Raw genomic sequence first — 17,162 nt, 5'->3', positions numbered from 1 at the left:
AACTATTAGTGCAGCAGTTTACTTAAAATGAAATGGAAACAGAAAGAAAAATACATTAACAAAAGTAAAGAAGAGGACGACAGCAAGAAGAGTGCAAAGTCAACATGGTGAGGGGAGAGATAGGTAACCACTCAGCTAAAGGCTAACGGCAAACTTACAGACACCAGAGCTTCAGTGACGCTGGTCAGTACGGCGGGTCGTAACGAGTGGACCAGGATCTTATGTTCAGTGACAGCAAACACCAGCAAGGTGACGGCGTTTTCTGGTCCGAGGTTCTGGAGCAGCATGGAAAATCGACCACCACTACGAAAAACACAAATGTGCAAAATTCAAGTTCAATAAAAATGTACACTATTGCTACTTCTAGAAAAAAACTACAACAGGGTCTTTCTACCTTTTCTGGTCCGTGAACACATTTTGGGTTCCAAAATACTCTTCAAACCAATAATAGTGTTGTCATGTGAATCTGATATTGGCATTCTCTGTATTCTATTTTCAAGTGATAGAAGGGAGCTCAAATGTTGTCAAACATGTTGTTCTGCACATACATGCACTGCATCCTTGGGCCAATCAGTAACAAAATGCATAATTCCTTTACATTTGAGCACAAAATTAGTGGGGACAGATATCACAAGAAAGACTTGCGTCCAGCTGTTCTTACCTGAGTGGTAAAGGAGAAGACACTGGCTGGCTCAACATCAAGCTGTCATGAGGGGAAAGCTGTAGAAAAGCTGGAAAGTGAGATAAAACCAACCAAGCAAAAAAAAACGCCTGCACTGAATCATTTAAATATTCATCCATAATGGAAGACCTAAACTACTGCAGACACCTTCAGAAAACAACAATATTTTCTGCAAAATGAAAATGACCCTTTTCTAAAATGCACCATATGCAGCAAACATCACAGAGAATGTTTTACTCTTGCGACCTAAACTTACCTGCACCAGGATGCGAGGCCTCTGAGAGGAAGGGAAGGGAACTTTGTGCATGAAATGAGAGATGTGCCTGGGAAGAAGAAGAATTAGGGGATGTGAGGCCAAAAATAACAGCAGTTGGACGCCGAATAATCCGTCAGTGCAACCCTCTCAAGACGGGTGAGAGTTATGAGCAGCAGTAAAACATGAAAAGCATGAATCTTCTGTTACTTATGACCTGGCCAGGGTTATGTCAAGTAAATATCCAACCTAAAACAACTTAACCCTGTTAGAGAGAACAGTATTGGTGATTTATTTTGCATTTCGGGAGCTATTTTGTTATTTGGTGTATTGTTCTTTTTTGGTGGATAACAGCCCAAATTTGCAAGCACCAAGATGTTTCTGGTGTAAGGATGATACATTTTTCAGCTATAACATCAACATTAAACATCAGGCTTTGCTGTCAGTCCCTCAGATGCACTGCACATCACATACTGTATTGATAATATCTCCTTTGATTTAGTAAGGTTGACACCATACAGTAAATTCCTGTACAAGAATGTTGCACGTTTGTCAACGAAAAACTACTACATCTTTCTTTAGCCCCATTCAGACTGGATTTATTTCTCTAGGGGAGGAGGGGTGATTTAAACATAACCTGCACTCGACAGTGATTTTAATCTCGTTCGGAGCGCGTATGTGAACTTAACAGAGCATAAAGTGGTGAAATTAAGAAATAAAAAAAAGAGAACTCACTTCTCGATGGGCAGGGCATGAGGACCGGAGATGGAGTAGCGATAGAGGAATGTGAGAAACTTGCGAAAAGCGTCAAAGAAGGGCCAGTGGGAAAGCAGACAGATACACTTGTTGGTGTAGACTGAGCGTGGGGTGGTGGTGCTGTTAGTGGTGCTGTTGGTGGCTGTCACCGTAGTGTTGGAGGAGGAGGGTTTGTGTGGATCTGGGCTCAGGAGACCCAGCTGGGAGCGCTGCTGATCAGTCAGACACTCTTGCGGGTAGGTCTCATAGAACTGAATGGCAGCACCGTACACCTGAAACAGGGGACAGGTTGGATACACAGCTCACCATCTGCAGATGTATCATGTCTATCGCAACACAGTGTTACTGAGACATCAGTGCAGTATGTACATACAGAAACTGCACAAGCTAGTACTTTCTAAAAAACAGTCTGAAGCCACGCTGTAGCTCATCCTTAAAGAGTTATACATTTATGATGTGACACTGCCACAGTTAGACACTTCTCAATACTGGATTTTCTTTCAAAGGTTAAAGTGGCAAAGCATTTCTGTTCGCCTGCTGTAGAAATGCGCAGGTCAGAGTTCACCGCACTTAAACTCTCCGTGAAGGCACCTCTCAATACATCTATTACATATCTGTGCTCATTAGCCTTGGGGTTGCTACGAACGCAGACGTCTTCAAATTGTTTTTTTTATCTGACCAGAAGTCCAAAACCCAAAGATATTCAATAATGATGCAGTATATGACAAAGAATTGTGACACAGAGAAACTGATGCACGCTTTTTTATCGAGCAGGCCTGACTACTGTAATGCTCTCCTATCTAGTCTACCAAAAAAAACCTTATCAGCTACAGTTGATTCAGAACTCTGCGGCCCGAGTACAGACCAAGACCAGAAGGAGAGAACACATTACACCTGTTTTAAAGTCCTTACATTTGTTGCCCGTTAGTTTCCGTATTGATTTTTTACTTCCCTCAGACAGCCCTGTGAAGAAGTGAGGACAATCCAAAATATCCTCACTTTCCAAAAATGTCCCCACTCTCAGGGTCAAAACTCATATTGGTTCTCATAAAGACAGAGGTAATATAATTTAAACCTCATGTCATTGTTTAACAATAATTTCCAGAAGAAAAAGTCCAACAGATGAACTGGCCAGTTAATAATGACAAGGAGCAGACAGTTTACAAACCTCTATGCCGCTCTCTGAATCATCCCTGCACTCTTAAATAAATGAACACATCAATAAGCATAGAAATAAAGTAAGTATAGAGCACCGCTGTTTAACCTTTATTGAACATCAATACCATGACTGCCAACAGTGCCCAAACAAACAGCGGTTAGTGGAGCCAGCGTCAGCATTAGGCCAAATAAATCCCCTCTGCTTCCTGGAAATATGAGACTTTCCCAATTCACGCATAGATCAAAGCTAACTGGCTTATCTGCTGGCCTGCTGGGCCACCTGTGTGGGTCCCCCGAAAGGGACTGAGGTGGCCCAAGTCTTTGTTTGCTGATGACTGAGGTGAGGACGCATGTGTGCCTGTGTGTGTATGTTGTTGAAACGAGCCTTATTTGTTGAACAGCATTGTATTTCGATGAATATATGAATGACAATCGGACCTGGTTATTTAAAAAGGCATGTGTGTAATACAAACAAAACATTCTTTGAAGGTAAAGACATTTAACCAGTCCCCACTTATTCAAGGGACTCATTCTGGGTTGGTTTGGTTTGGTTTGGGTTTATTCTGTTCAAACAACCTGCACATAACACGTACAAATATTCCCAAAGAAAAACAAAAGGAAAGACACAAATTCAGTCCAACATGCAGAAACAAAAGTATAATATGAAATGAAATAAAACAAACTTCTAACTTCTTTAGTTTAGCATTATGTTTCGAATTTAGGATTGGGATAGTTTAGGATTAGGGTGTGTGGCAAGAGTTCATGTTTGAGTAAAGATGAGCCCTGAATAAGAGTTTAGTTTAGGCCGTGGTAAAAAGTGAGAAGTACATATACTCAAGTACAATTTTGAGGTACTTGTACCTTACTTTAGTATTTCAATTTTCTGCTACTTTTTTTTGCTACTCAACTACATTTCAGAGGAAAATATAGTACTTGACATCTATAGTTACTACTTACTTTACATATTAAGATTTTTCGAACAAAACATCAGTTTCTAAAATAGGATGCAATGTTATACATTATACTATCGATCACTATATAAAGTAGTTCAAATTTGCTTGACCTAATCTGCAACAGTAAAATTATGCTTACATGTGAATGCATCAGTAATAATATAATAATAATCCAATAATATATATATATATATATATATATATATAATAATGTAACATTGACATAGGCCATTCTGTATAGAAACACAGTGTTGTGTGTGTGCGTACACATGGGTCAACAGGCGACTCCTCAGTTAAACATGGAGCCTGCAGACTGGAGTCCTGCTGAGTCTCCCTCTGACCTTGGACAGTAAAACAAAAGTCAGCATACACACTGTCCTCAGCCAATATTCCCCTGCATGTGCTACAGCAGGCCTTCCAAACTCACATGCAAACACACACACCTGTACACACACAAACTTGACTCAGCAGCAGCAGACTGCGGAGGGTTTGGCACCAGCAATTGCTGCTGACCCCTAACTGCCGTTGTTCAGCAGAGCTGCTGCTATCTAAACATCAGTGGGCTTTGGATGTTATTAGTTTTCAATCACGATTGTGTTCCACCACATAATTCACTAATATAACATGAGCCTCAACCCAACTGGACCACTTTCCAAACCCACAGACCAGCACAGCGGGAAGGGACTTGTATTTAGATCTGGAAACCAAGAATGTTTGTGTGTGTGTGTGTGTGTTTGTGTGTGTATGTGGTGTCTTAAGCTGGAATTATGCTTCTCCAGGCTGCACGTAAGCGGGTGTCGTTCGGACGGGTGTCGTTCGGACACAGTCGCGTGCGTGTTTCTTTTACAGTTGTACTAATTGGGGGTAAAATGTACAAGTCCACTAGGAAGCACTGTCACGTTTAGCAAACCACAATGTGAAGAAAACGTAGAAGAAATCAGGAAACAGAAATAAATTTCAGTCCTGTAACAGTGTAAACAAACCAATACATCTGTGAAACAAACAACAAAAATTTGGTTTATAAACTTAAATGGGGGACAATGACAAGATGGGTAACAATATTAAGTTCCTTGAGAAGGTATTTTGTTTCCTATGCTATGCTACAACATCAGTTGTGGCAGTACTATGCTGAAATGTACGCCCAAAAAAACAATAGTGCCAATATTAAACAATGAGAATACAAAAATAATGTACGCAAAAACTCTGAAGGGAAAAGTAGAGAAAACTTCTGACACCCTTCTCTGTGTATGTTCGAAGACATTTACCTGTATCTCCGCAGAAGCATAACTTCAGTTTTACAGGCTGTACAGCCTAAACAAAGGGATCAAGTCCCGGACTGATCTGAGCCGCATCAATCAATCAAACATGGTGGATAATGGGTTATGACTGGACATTTGATGGGTCCTGGAGTTTCTGCAAGTTGCTTCATGCATGCTGATTCACACTGGATTGAGTGTCAAGGGCAGATTGTCAGAGGATGTAATGTTCGTGACATGTGATGTCAGGACTCCAAAATTATCTGCAGAATAATATCTGTTATGTAGGTAAGTGTGTGATCCTGTTAATTGGTCTAGTCTGTTACAACTGACTTTGTGACAAAATAGTCTTTTTGCCTAAACCAATGTATTCAGGATTTTAAGTCTTTAAGTGTTTTCAGACGGTACAGAAGTATTTTTAACTTTTGTTTGATCATGTAGATGATCATTACATCCTTTATATCACATTTTGACACTAGTGTGCATGTCAACTCTTTGATGTTTGTTTATACGTGACTAAATGTGAGTGAGTGAGTGAGTGAGTGAGTGAGTGAGTGAGTGAGTGAGTGAGTGAGTGAGTGAGTGAGTGAGTGAGTGAGTGAGTGAGTGGGTGAGTGGGTGGGTGGGTGGAAGAGTATGCATTGTTGTCTGGTAAAAACCTTACAGATCAATGTCAACTTTTCAAGACCACAAAAGAAATAGCCTTGTCATTGATGTCAATAAATACATGTGTTAATACATGTACTACATTATTCAGTTGGATCTTTGCATTTGATCTAATTTTTTTAAGCCAACGGGCCCATCCTCAAAAAAGAAACACTAGTTTACAAGGTTTTCACCTGACAAAGGCAACATGCATGTCTGACCCACTTTCCCTTCTGGCATGCAGAGCATTGTGGTTTTCTCATGCCCTACTACAGTGCATTAGTCTGTGGTCATGTCAGTTGTACAGATGGAAGTTACAGTCTGTTGATGAGGTCTAACAGTCAATGGCATCCTCTCATATCCGATGCTGCTACTGAGATGTTTGTTAGCTGTCTGGATGAGAGAGAAAGAAAGAAAAAGTAGAATAGAAGTGTGAATCTATCCATTCATCAATTTTACCTTCTCTCCAGAGGCTCCGGTGAGGACAAAGGTGGAAAAAACAGGGAGGGAGTATTTGGTGTTAGCTGGCCAGCATTCGATTGTGGCCCCCATAGGAAGGCAGAAGAGAGGGACAGACTCTGGCAGAGGGAATGACTCATAGTCCTCCTCTGGATATCTGCTGAATAAACCTAACAGGGGGAAAAAACAAAACAAAAAAACTGAGAACTCAATTTAGTGAACTGCTAGGTGCAACCTCCCCCTGTGATTACCAATTAATAGCTAATGTAGATGCAAAACCGCCTTTCCACTAAGCTTAAAAGTTCAATTCATTATAATCTCAACGATAATATACGACTTTATTGGGCCAGTGTTTCACTACAAACTCCTGGCTTTGTAATAAGCAATAAGTGCTTGGTAATCAGGGCTTTGGGTCACTCATTAGTCACTGTTAGTGGGCACAAACAAGAAACAATGAAGTAGTATTAGCGCACTTACTTAATTCTGTGCTACATCTAACTTTGGCTCAAGGACTGTATTCTACAAGCATTACTAACAGACACAAACAGTGGACGAAAACAGTTTCTGTTGTTAAAAACTCAATGCCTACCAAGTGACAAATCTTCAAAACAGTCTCATCAAAAGGTTCATTCCTTAAAAGGTTGGACAGTTGTAAATGCACATTTACATTCTTGGGGACATACTTTTCTTTCGATGCTGTATCATTAAACACTTCACTAAAATGATCTGATACAATTATTCATCATTAAAACACCTGCAAGTGCACAGCTACATTATAGCCCCCTGAGGGAATAAATGAACATGCTGTCTAATGAAGGCTTGGTCAGCAACTCAAACTATGATAGTTTGTACCATTTTAAATTGTGGTATGACCAGGCCTGTAGACATTCATATTGATACCACTCTCAAGTTTGTACGATAAATATGAAGCTACAGACCGCAGCTGGCTTAACTTAGCACAAAGACTGGAAACAACTAGCCTGGCTCTGTTCAAAGGTAACAAAATCAACCTACAAGCACCTCTAAAGCTCACAAATGAACACGTTATATCTTGCCAAGAAGTATTCTGGCATATAAACCCCTGTAAAACCAATTTGTTGTTTTTACATGTTTGATTGTTTTTTCATTTATTTCGGAATGCAGTATACTCACGAAATGCAAACATAGTGTTGAAAATAGCTCTCTTAGAAAAGGGTGCAACTTGCTGCTTTACTTGGCCAACAGACTCTGGAAACATGTTTTTAAAGCTTTGCTCTGACTATTTAGAATTATAAAGCCCAAAACACACTTATTATTTTGTCAAGTAGGTGTTTGTGTCATCCTGATGCAAAAAATATCTGGTTCTTTAGCTGCTAGATGTTCCACTTTCTTCACCAGCTATTTGCTACCTGTCTGCCATTTAGTGTTTGGCAGGTAGCATACAATTTATCAGCTGAAATCAGCTGCCTGGTGCTGCTGGAAATGGAGCAAATAAGAGCACTGCGACTGAACCAGTCTAAATGTGCTGTAAAAGGTTAATAAGCTCCATGGTGATAAGAGTTGGCTATAATTCTCGTGGAATATAATGTGCAAGTGACTCCTTTCACATTACATGTACTGAAGACATTTGATTTTTCAATGATAATATAAAAATATATTGATTAATGCAACTTTGAGAATTAATATAGTATCATTTCAGGAGGTTTCCCCAGTTCTTATTAGTGTCTTATCTTAAAATTCGCCCACTATATTGTACCCACTGGGGAATGTCTTGTATATGCACTGCTCTACAGCTAAATGTGCACATTTACAATATTTCATTACACAATGAAAACTGTGTATCCACCAAGGAAACGAACTTAGTGTGTTCAGTTCTGGCTCAAACTGTCGCATTAGACTATAAATAAAGTCAGATGTTGCAAAACACGTCTGTTACCAAAACTCAAAGCTTGATGCGTGCTGGATTTTTCCTGGCCTGAAATGTTGAAAATAAACTTAATTTCTGTGAGCTGACTCATCCAAAGCATTAGTGAGAAACAGATAGGATCGCTCCATTCGCATTCTGCTGTATATTCAAGACATGTATAACAAAACATCAGCCAGCCAATCTGAGGCTGAGCCAAACACAGCAGCACTGAGCCAACAGTGTTATCAGAAAATGACAATCTTCTGTCAGTGTTTTTGGCACTGAAAAGTCAGATGGATTTAATGTGAAATAAGCATATCATTTCTTATACTCATATTACCATTAAATATATGGCAACCATTTAAACCCTTTAAAGGAGAAGAATATTGCCGTGCGCAGGCTTATCTCATCTCTCCCATTCTGAGGCATCAACGTGCTTCAACAAGCCTGAACTTGCAAGCACAGCTGTAGCAGAATGTCCTCATGCAGCCAGTTTACTCTGCAGGAGACCCTCCTCTCTAGAGGCATTTCTACAACAACACAAAGCTGTTATCACTTCAAATTGAACTTAATTTTTAGTACAATGTGTCCAATTTCTTATTCATACAACAACAAGCAATAAAACTATCCTCATTCTCTGACAATTTTGGTTTTCTCACACAAGAAGCCAGTGATTAGGGGAAGAAGTGAGGAAGAAGCGAAAGCATTTACACACAACATGACTATTTGATATCTTATATCTGGACATTTGGATCTGTGTGCACTGTAGTTATGGGATTAGGGAGGGTTTACCTGCTTTGTAGGCTATTGTGTTGGTTTTGGCCACAGACTTCTTATAACACAGGTAGACAGAGGAGCCCCACTGAAAACAAGATCAAAATGGGAAAAGTTAGCATGTTGTCCCTCATGAATGACACAGGCCACCTATGGGCCAAACAGGAACCAAATGCATAATCCCAAATTCCATCAAATTTGGAGCTGTAGTCTAGTTACTCCTTTTCAAAATTGAAATTATAACCCAATGTGTTGAATCTATACACAACACAGCAATTATGAAATTATAAACAAGTCAGCGCAACGTTTTTAAAGGAACATCCAAGTGGTTTTGCATGATTTAACCCATTAATCCAATGATTAGTTCTGTAATGCTGGGTGTGGTCAGAGGAGCAACAGAATTTTTAACAAGAAGAAGTCAGTGAAACAGAGAGTTTCAGCTCGGTGTTAAGTTACAAATTATAATACTTTACATTACTGCCGATTTCCCCCCTTCCAGAAAACCATTAGAGGCTTGAAACCTGCTGCAGATACAGTATGTAGTTCATCACAGTTAACATTTTATTTTTGTCACAGTAACGTTATTAGTATGTCATGCAGTCACAAGTAGGGCCTGTTTTAAAAACCCTTCTTTTTGTTGCATTCAAGGATGTACCAACACTTGATAAAAACCTTCTAAATGCAAACAGCCAAATTCATTTCACAAAGTGCATGTGTGCTTATTGTTTGACCTGGGCTTTGATCTATAATTGCATATGGTTGAATGCAATGCTTTAGCAGCAGAGTCTGAAATCTTCAAAATGGCCTCTGCTTGCTATTGCATTACTATGTGTCAAAAATGACATATTTCTAAATATTTTGGGGGGTGCTTTTATTAAACAGAGACAGTAGCAAGCTGGCAGGAAATGAGGAGAGAGAGAGAGAGAGAGACGGAGGATGACATGCAACAAAGGTTACGACTACAAGGCCAGTGTCTCAAACTAACATTTTAATGACAAAAAACTGTAAACTCTAAACCCCCAAATTGCTCCTGATTTCCAGGCCAGTGCCTTTCATGGGTGAATGAGAGGTAAATTGCAAAGCCCTTTGTCCGCTAAGGCAGAAAAACACAGTACAGTCTGTTATTATTATTCATGATTTGATCTCAATTAAAATGCCCCCATCAAGCCAGTCGGTGTCAGGCCTGTGCATCTAGTAACTAAACTGTTAGCATGTACAGAGAAGCGATGATATATCTGATAAACACATCTTGTTTGTGACTATTAGTCACTGTGAGGGGAAGATGAAATTTGATGGAAACTAAAATTTGCAATAAATCTTTAAATCCAGGAGCTGGACATGAAGTATGCACCCAGAGCTGTGCTGAAATATTAAAAAATTATCTTCACAGCTCCTTAGTCAGATTGAAAAATGAGTGTAGCTAAATCCCAATTTTATTGTAGGACTTCATGCAACACAAGTCTCTGTAGATTTATATACTAACTCTAAACACTTCCTGGCACACTTACTCTCAGCTTGCAGTGATTTTAAGACACATGTGAAGCCACACACACCAAGACACACACACAGTTTCTCAACGGGGGTAGCCTGTAGCCTGTTCTATGAAATGCCAAATTTAGACCAAGCCGACACAGCAAGGACTTTTACAGTATCATAATGTGTGCGTGCGTGTGTGTGTGTGTGTGTGTGTGTGTGGTGGGGTGGACTGGTGGGAGAGAGAGAGAGAGACAAGCAGCGAGACATAAAGAGAATATGACAGGGCAATGGATAGAAAGAGATATTTTCCTACAGCACAAATACTATGTGAGGAGGAAACCAAACACAGGAGTCGAGGGCATAAAGCTCGAGGGACTATGCTTCCCTCTTTGAAAAGAAACTGAAGACTGGGACAGTATAAACACACACGGCATTAAAAAAAAACTTCCTGAGACAGGGTTTTACACAATTTTCCATAATTGGATGCACTAGCCAGTTCGAGAGACTCACCTAGGGGCTGAAATCTCTTTTAACTACTTATCAAACCACAATTAACTTGAAAAAAAGATTAAACAGGTGAGATGCAGTCTATTTCTCATTTCTCTGCCAACACAACTCCATCATTTCAACTGAAGAAAGTATGGCAGCTAAATCTGTCAGTGTTTGTCAGGCTTACTCATAGTGATTGCAATAAGGCTTAATGTCATCTTGTAGTGCTGACTGTATTTCTGAAGCTCATATCACCAATTTAAGTCTCCTTTAAAACGTGTGGAGAAGGATTTGAGGAAAGAGGCATCAGAGTGGAGTTGAGGATTCAAAACGTCTGACTAAAAAAAATATCTTGACATTTTGAATTTCAGACAAGGCTCTGAGGAGCAATAAATTCTGCTGAAATCTTTGATCAACAGTTATTCTGTAATGAAGAATGACATTTTTGGGGTGTTCACTTACCCTCAACCTGCACCCTCTACCTCAGTTACCTATTTCCTTCATATTCAAGAAGTCCCTTTAACAACTACATCAGAAGGAGCATGAGCAATTAAAGTTTGGTGTATGCAGACACAAATATAGCTTGTTAATGAATAAGGTTAACTTTAATAAATCTATCCTGTTGCTCTGGCTGTAGAAACTGGTCTCTTCTCCTCTTCTGCTACAGAGTTCCCCCCGTATGATTGTTGAATGTTTTTGCAAAATGGCGGCTCTGGAAAGAAGCCCTTGCTTTTTGACTCTGAGGGACTGACACCAAAATTTCATGTTTATTGGTGATATATCAAAACTCCACTGCAGACGCTAGAAATACCTGGGCTTGACCAAGAAACACCTCACCAGCGTTGTAGGGGAGAATTTATCTATAAGACGTTTTCTGCACACCAGTGTCTCTCTCACCATGCTGCTGTTGAGATTCTTCTCCACTTTGCAGAAGGTGTGTGGGGGCGTCTCTCCCTTGCTCGGGATGATGATGCAGATGTCGGTGACGGCCAGGGCGGTGTGCGGCTGGCTCTCAGGCGCCCGGCGGTAGGTTACGTAGATCCGCTGGGAGGAATTGCCGCTGATGTTGGCTGGACGACCGGAGGGTGTGGTCTGGATGAGGTGGCAGCCCTGCTTCAGTCGCTCCTTCATCTCATACAGCACGCTGTGAGGGGAGGCAGAACATGGCAGTCAGCCAGACAAAACTCCACATCGTGTAGTTATTAGTGTGATTACCGTGTAGAATTAATCAACACAGCATGCAGTCATGATCTCATTGAGCCAATTAGGTGGAGCTCCCTGTTTAAGCGTAACATTGGGCATTTATCCCAGTTTTCAGTGGTTGACAATGGAGTTGATTACGCTTAATGTCTGCTTTGCACCTCATAACCACCAAAGCAGAATTGATGCATTCATGAAAAACCATTAAGATCTATGATCTTATAAAATGGCAGCCAGGGTGTACAGATGTCTCCTTACCTTCAAGCTCAGGACAACCTTTAAACTCAATACCTTTGGCCACACTCACGGGAGTCTACACTTATAGTAACAACAACATATGAGATAAAAGCTGAGCGCCATCAAGTTGTGTTGAGTTGTTAGCAAAAGTTTTTGACACACGAGTGAAGACTGAAGGTAAACCTACAAGTAATCTGAAACTGCAGATTCTCCTATTTCACTTACAGTAAGTCATGAGTATGGAAGCATTTTAGTTTCTTTGTAACTCATGATTATGATACCTGCTGGTAAAAGAATGACAGTTTGGCAGCTATGTTGCATGCAAAATGCCATATTCCATGTCAGGTAACAGAAACACGGCAGCTCACGTAAACAGACATCACAAGGAAACGAATGCGGCTAAGTGAAGAGCCCCAGCTGCATTCAAACCCAAACTGAGAGCTTGTGGTAAAGTAATCACTGAGTAAAAGATTACACCTTCTTTTTCTTTTGTATGTGGGCTTTCGTGAAGTTGGGTGGGTGCATACTGTATGATGCTGTATTTGCAGCACAAATGTAATATGTTTATGCCTATCCACTCATTACTTACTGTTCCCTTCTTATCTACAGACCATGCTTTAAACTGGAGCATGCTTTGACCTAAATGTATATTTGGAATTGTTGTGCAAATATATTTTATAGTACAATTCTTTTCAAAATTATAATGGAGATTGTTTTGTTGCAGAGTTGTTTTTATATACAGATTTTTTTTTATTGCCTTTATTTATCCATGATGGTCTCCTAGCCCAAAATAGCAAGTTTTATCATCTATTAAGATTTTTTTTTAATGACAACTGAATTTAATTTAATTGTTGGATCTGACAGTCCTGATACAGTATATGCATGTGCCGTAGGTACAGTCAAAACATATTAACCCAGTACAACATTACAATAAGGCACAAGAGGACACTCACACAAACCACTTAGAGGACAAGTACTCAGAGGTACACAACCTGTAGCAGTAATTTTAAACATCCCTCTTTGTGTTTCCATTATGCACTTATCCTCCATTACCGTTTCAAGTGGAACTCAACGGGCATTTTATGGCACTATCTGAAAGTTGAAAACCGAACAGGATTTAAAGTGGTCAGCTGTGGTGATTCTGTTCTGCTCGCAGCAGGGCCAAACACTGTGTGCACATCTTTCTTTGCGGTTATACCAGACCGTTTTTTGTTGATGCAGCCCCCGCCATCAGACCAGTGCAGTTGATATCCTCTCTTTATTGACAGAGCCACCAGTTCTGTTGAATTTTAAACTGGCCCTTGTGTTTGCTAAATTAGACCTTGAGTACTTCTCCAAACAGCTGGATTTGTGTGAGGAGGTCAGAGTTTTGCACAGTATTTTCTAAAGATTTAACTTTATTGTCATTACACATGTACAAGTACAAGGCAACGAAATGCAGTAGCATTAGCATGCAGGAGCTGGTCTTTATTTTAGGTGAGGTGGTTCACCTCTGCTAGAAAATAACATTAAATGACTTCTGAAATAAAACATTAATCTTCAGGGAAAAGGAGCAGAGGTGCTATTCTTGAATCTCTTTGAATCAATTTCACACAGAAAATGTCATATTTAATGAGTGTGGCTATTGTTTAGGCCGTCAGCTACTAACTAAAGTGATCACAACAGGGGATGTGTCAATGTTTGGGTGGATTATCACCTCTGCTTAACAATTTCCTGGTGGATGCGCTGGAGGTACAAATGCTCCTCATATTCCTTTCTAGTACTCAGTATTGAACAAAGCCAAATTGGTCACAGATAATACTAATTATTACCTCTGCGGTGAAAAGTGCGCATGCGCATACGTGCATGCTGCCTGTTGCCGTAGCTTAAAAGAGTTTCCCCTCAGGGATCAATAAAGTATTTCTGATTTCTGATCTGATTCTGATCAGCCTGAGCTATAATGAAGCAATAAGTCAAAATGGATATAAATGATGGCTACACCTGCACACACACACACACACTTCAGCTTCCCATTAGACCTACCAATGTCTGGGAAGTGCAGCCCCTCTGAGCTATCAGCACACAAAAGCTGCTGATACTGTCTGAGCAAAGCCTCTTTGTCAGTGCCTGATAAGCACTGCACTCTGTAGTGTCAGAGGCCAGTATGAGCCTCCTTAGCATTGTCACCACCTGCCTCTGCCAGCCAGAGAGCCCTGAACAAACAGTATTGAATTCCCCCAGTTCAAAAGATGTTGCTGAGGAGGACACCTGTAAGCGCTTCACACTATTCCACTTTTTGTTGCAGAAATCACAATGGGGAACGGCTGCAAGGCAGGCAGAAAGTGGCTGATGTAGAAAACTGCTGCACAGGAGGAATTTTGAGGCAGAGCAGAACACTTTCAAAAGTTCAGAGCACTTAAGCTTTTCAAAACAGACATGAACCACTTTTTATACAGGAACTGTACTCCTCACTCACAATAGCAAGGAACAGCAGGGCAGAGTTTCATGGCAAGTAGAAAGCTAACAGAAAAACCGGCAACCACAATGTTTGATAATGGCAGCAGCTGATCATTACTAGGAATTAGACAAATAATGGATACAGAAACATGTTGCAATACATTAATAACTTGGCTGTGTGGGTTGGATAGACTGTGCACTTCATTACAGTGATTCATTTCAGTTGTCTAGAAAATTCTGTGAAACTGGACACATAAGTTTAAAGCGAATTTCAGAAATTTCAGCAAAATAAAATGTGGATCAGTGTATGTTTCCATCAACCACTTTTTTGATAATATATGCTACAGTAGATGAAGCAGAAGCAGCAACTGCAACGTCAAGGTGCATTTAAAAATATGTTTCCATCAGCCTTTATCACACCTTGTCTGTTGCAGTATACCACATTGTCTACCTCTAGATTTTGTGGTCACAATGCAATACCACTGCTAACAGTTTTCTGCAGAGCAGCCTGTCCAGAACTTGTTTTACAATGTGACTGCGAAGATGCAGGGACAGAAAAGTATGTGTCTACCTTTACCTGCCTGATATTACACAACTACAACTGATTTTTCTCCATAAAATTCACACTGAAACTCACTTTCTGTAGAATAAATTGGATTCTATGTGAATTGGAAATAAAAGTTTTGTTTTCCCAAAAGTACTGTGACAAATTCTGGTCATTCATCTAATGACGGTTGGTCGGATATCATTTATTCTTTACAATTTGGCTAGATAGCTTTAGGTTGAGTCAATGAGAGATATAACTGAGCAGGACTGCTGGCCAGTGGCATTGCTGAAATGCATTATACTGCAGGAGGACTTTGTATAGACCTTTTAAAATCATTTTGCTATGGTTAAATAACGCAGATGTTTTTACCCATACTACTAGTCAGTTCACCACTTTGGTACAGAATGAAATCTCACAACAATGATTGGATGCATTGCCATGAAATTGTGTACAGACATTCATAATTACAGTCTAGACCTGCTCTATAGGAAAAGTGCAATGAGATCATTTCTGTTAGGATGATGCCTACTGACTTTGGTGAGCACCTAACCTTTACTCTAGCGCCACCACGAGGTTCACATTTGTGGTTTTTAGTGAAATATCTCAACAACTATTGGATTGATTTCCTTGACATCTGGTACACACGTGTATGCCTCCCACAGGATGAATTGTTAGAACTTAGGTGATCCCTTAACTTTTCATTGAGTGTCATCTTCAGGTCAAAATTTTAACCGGTCGTTTATGGTTTTTGGTTTACCAAATACCCGCAAAACTTTTAACTCATTTGTGCTTAATTAGCAAAAGTTAGTGTTAACATGCTAAACTAACATGGTGAACATTTTACCTGCTAACACATGTTAGCATTGCCATTGTGAGCATGCTGACTTCAGCAAGTACCACTGTGCCTAAATACAGCCTCAAACAGCTGCTAGTGTGGCTGTAGACTCTTAGCTTGTTAATACACATAATGTTTTGTGTTGCCTTGTTTGAACACAAACAACATGTCAGAAACAATGATTAAGACTACTTTGGTACTTACCCCAGGTCAGTGAGTGGTGGCTTGTCACGACCCCGCCTGTAGCACAGGAAGATCTGGGGCGCCATGAGGCCGCCATTGTTAAGATCAGCCGAAAGGCCGGTTGGTGTTTCCTCTATGCAAGTGAACCCTGGCGGCACCTCCTCGCCCATCGAGCGAATCACCACCGCCACATCGGTGATGGGCGCCTTAGGCTTGGCTGTCTTGTGGCAGACATCATCAAAGTGGATCTCCTGGTCCAACGGCTTGGACGGATCCGTCAGACCAGCCACCACAAAGTAGTCGGCTACACGAGGGCCTTTGTCCTCCATCATCTCCCATCCCCGCCAACTGCCTGCACGATTACACAGGGAAAGAGGAAGAGAGACATAGAGACAGAGAGGGAGAGAGGGGAGGGGAGGGGAGATTGATTTTCGTTGTGGTAGCAGGTACAGACGGTTCTTGCGTCCTTGCTATGGCAGTAAAATAGAAAATCTGACAGTCATAAATCTTACTGAAGGGAGGCCAGTAGAAGGGCAAATGAAAAGAGAGGGTAAAAATATGAGGCAGAGAGGGGCTTTGATTAGGTACCAGGCAGCCATTTACGGTTTAGGCAGTTAGCTGACGGTCTTTGACCACATTGACTTTAGTTCACATGATCAGCTAAAAGGTTCAGCGTCCTGGCTCAAGGACACTTTGACAAAACATGTGGCTCTGAAGAGGACAGAACATTGTTGGTGTTGAGGATTTTGAACCTTTCTCTAAATCGAAAAACTGAAACAGCACAGTTAAAGCCTGGCTGGCTACACAGACCTGAGTGTGCATTTTAAAAAGGGAGCAGTGAGGTGTTTCTTCACACTTGACATTCTGCCTCAATTACAGGCCACATAAAAACCTGCTGATTAGAAGCCTTGTGATATCATGGAGCCTATTAAGCAGCG

General features: G+C 40.6%; 1 protein-coding gene across 11 annotated transcripts in view; it reads right to left on the bottom strand.

The window, feature by feature from the left end:
• The window catches only part of LOC122886523 (C-myc promoter-binding protein-like), an 87,445-nt gene that overhangs the window by 55,339 nt on the left and 14,944 nt on the right, over positions 1-17,162 (bottom strand). For 10 of the 11 annotated variants that reach the window (XR_006380410.1, XR_006380411.1, XR_006380407.1 and 7 more), the window contains exons 2-9: positions 16,246-16,576; positions 11,684-11,930; positions 8,840-8,909; positions 6,163-6,332; positions 1,671-1,963; positions 939-1,005; positions 662-720; positions 159-303 (exon numbers count right to left, since the gene is read on the bottom strand). Coding sequence is in view for 8 of the 11 variants with exons in the window: in XM_044218876.1 (XP_044074811.1) it covers positions 159-303; positions 662-720; positions 939-1,005; positions 1,671-1,963; positions 6,163-6,332; positions 8,840-8,909; positions 11,684-11,930; positions 16,246-16,556 (1,362 nt within the window). In the remaining 3 variants the exon portion in view is untranslated. Of the gene's footprint in view, positions 1-158; positions 304-661; positions 721-938; positions 1,006-1,670; positions 1,964-6,162; positions 6,333-8,839; positions 8,910-11,683; positions 11,931-16,245; positions 16,577-17,162 lie in introns of those variants that run through there. The other variant, XM_044219394.1, reaches the window with a different exon arrangement.

The sequence above is a fragment of the Siniperca chuatsi genome, linkage group LG1 (assembly GCF_020085105.1).
Source record: "Siniperca chuatsi isolate FFG_IHB_CAS linkage group LG1, ASM2008510v1, whole genome shotgun sequence".
In the NCBI taxonomy this organism is placed as follows: Eukaryota; Metazoa; Chordata; class Actinopteri; order Centrarchiformes; family Sinipercidae; genus Siniperca; species Siniperca chuatsi.
This window is presented reverse-complemented; position numbering and strand designations above follow the sequence as displayed.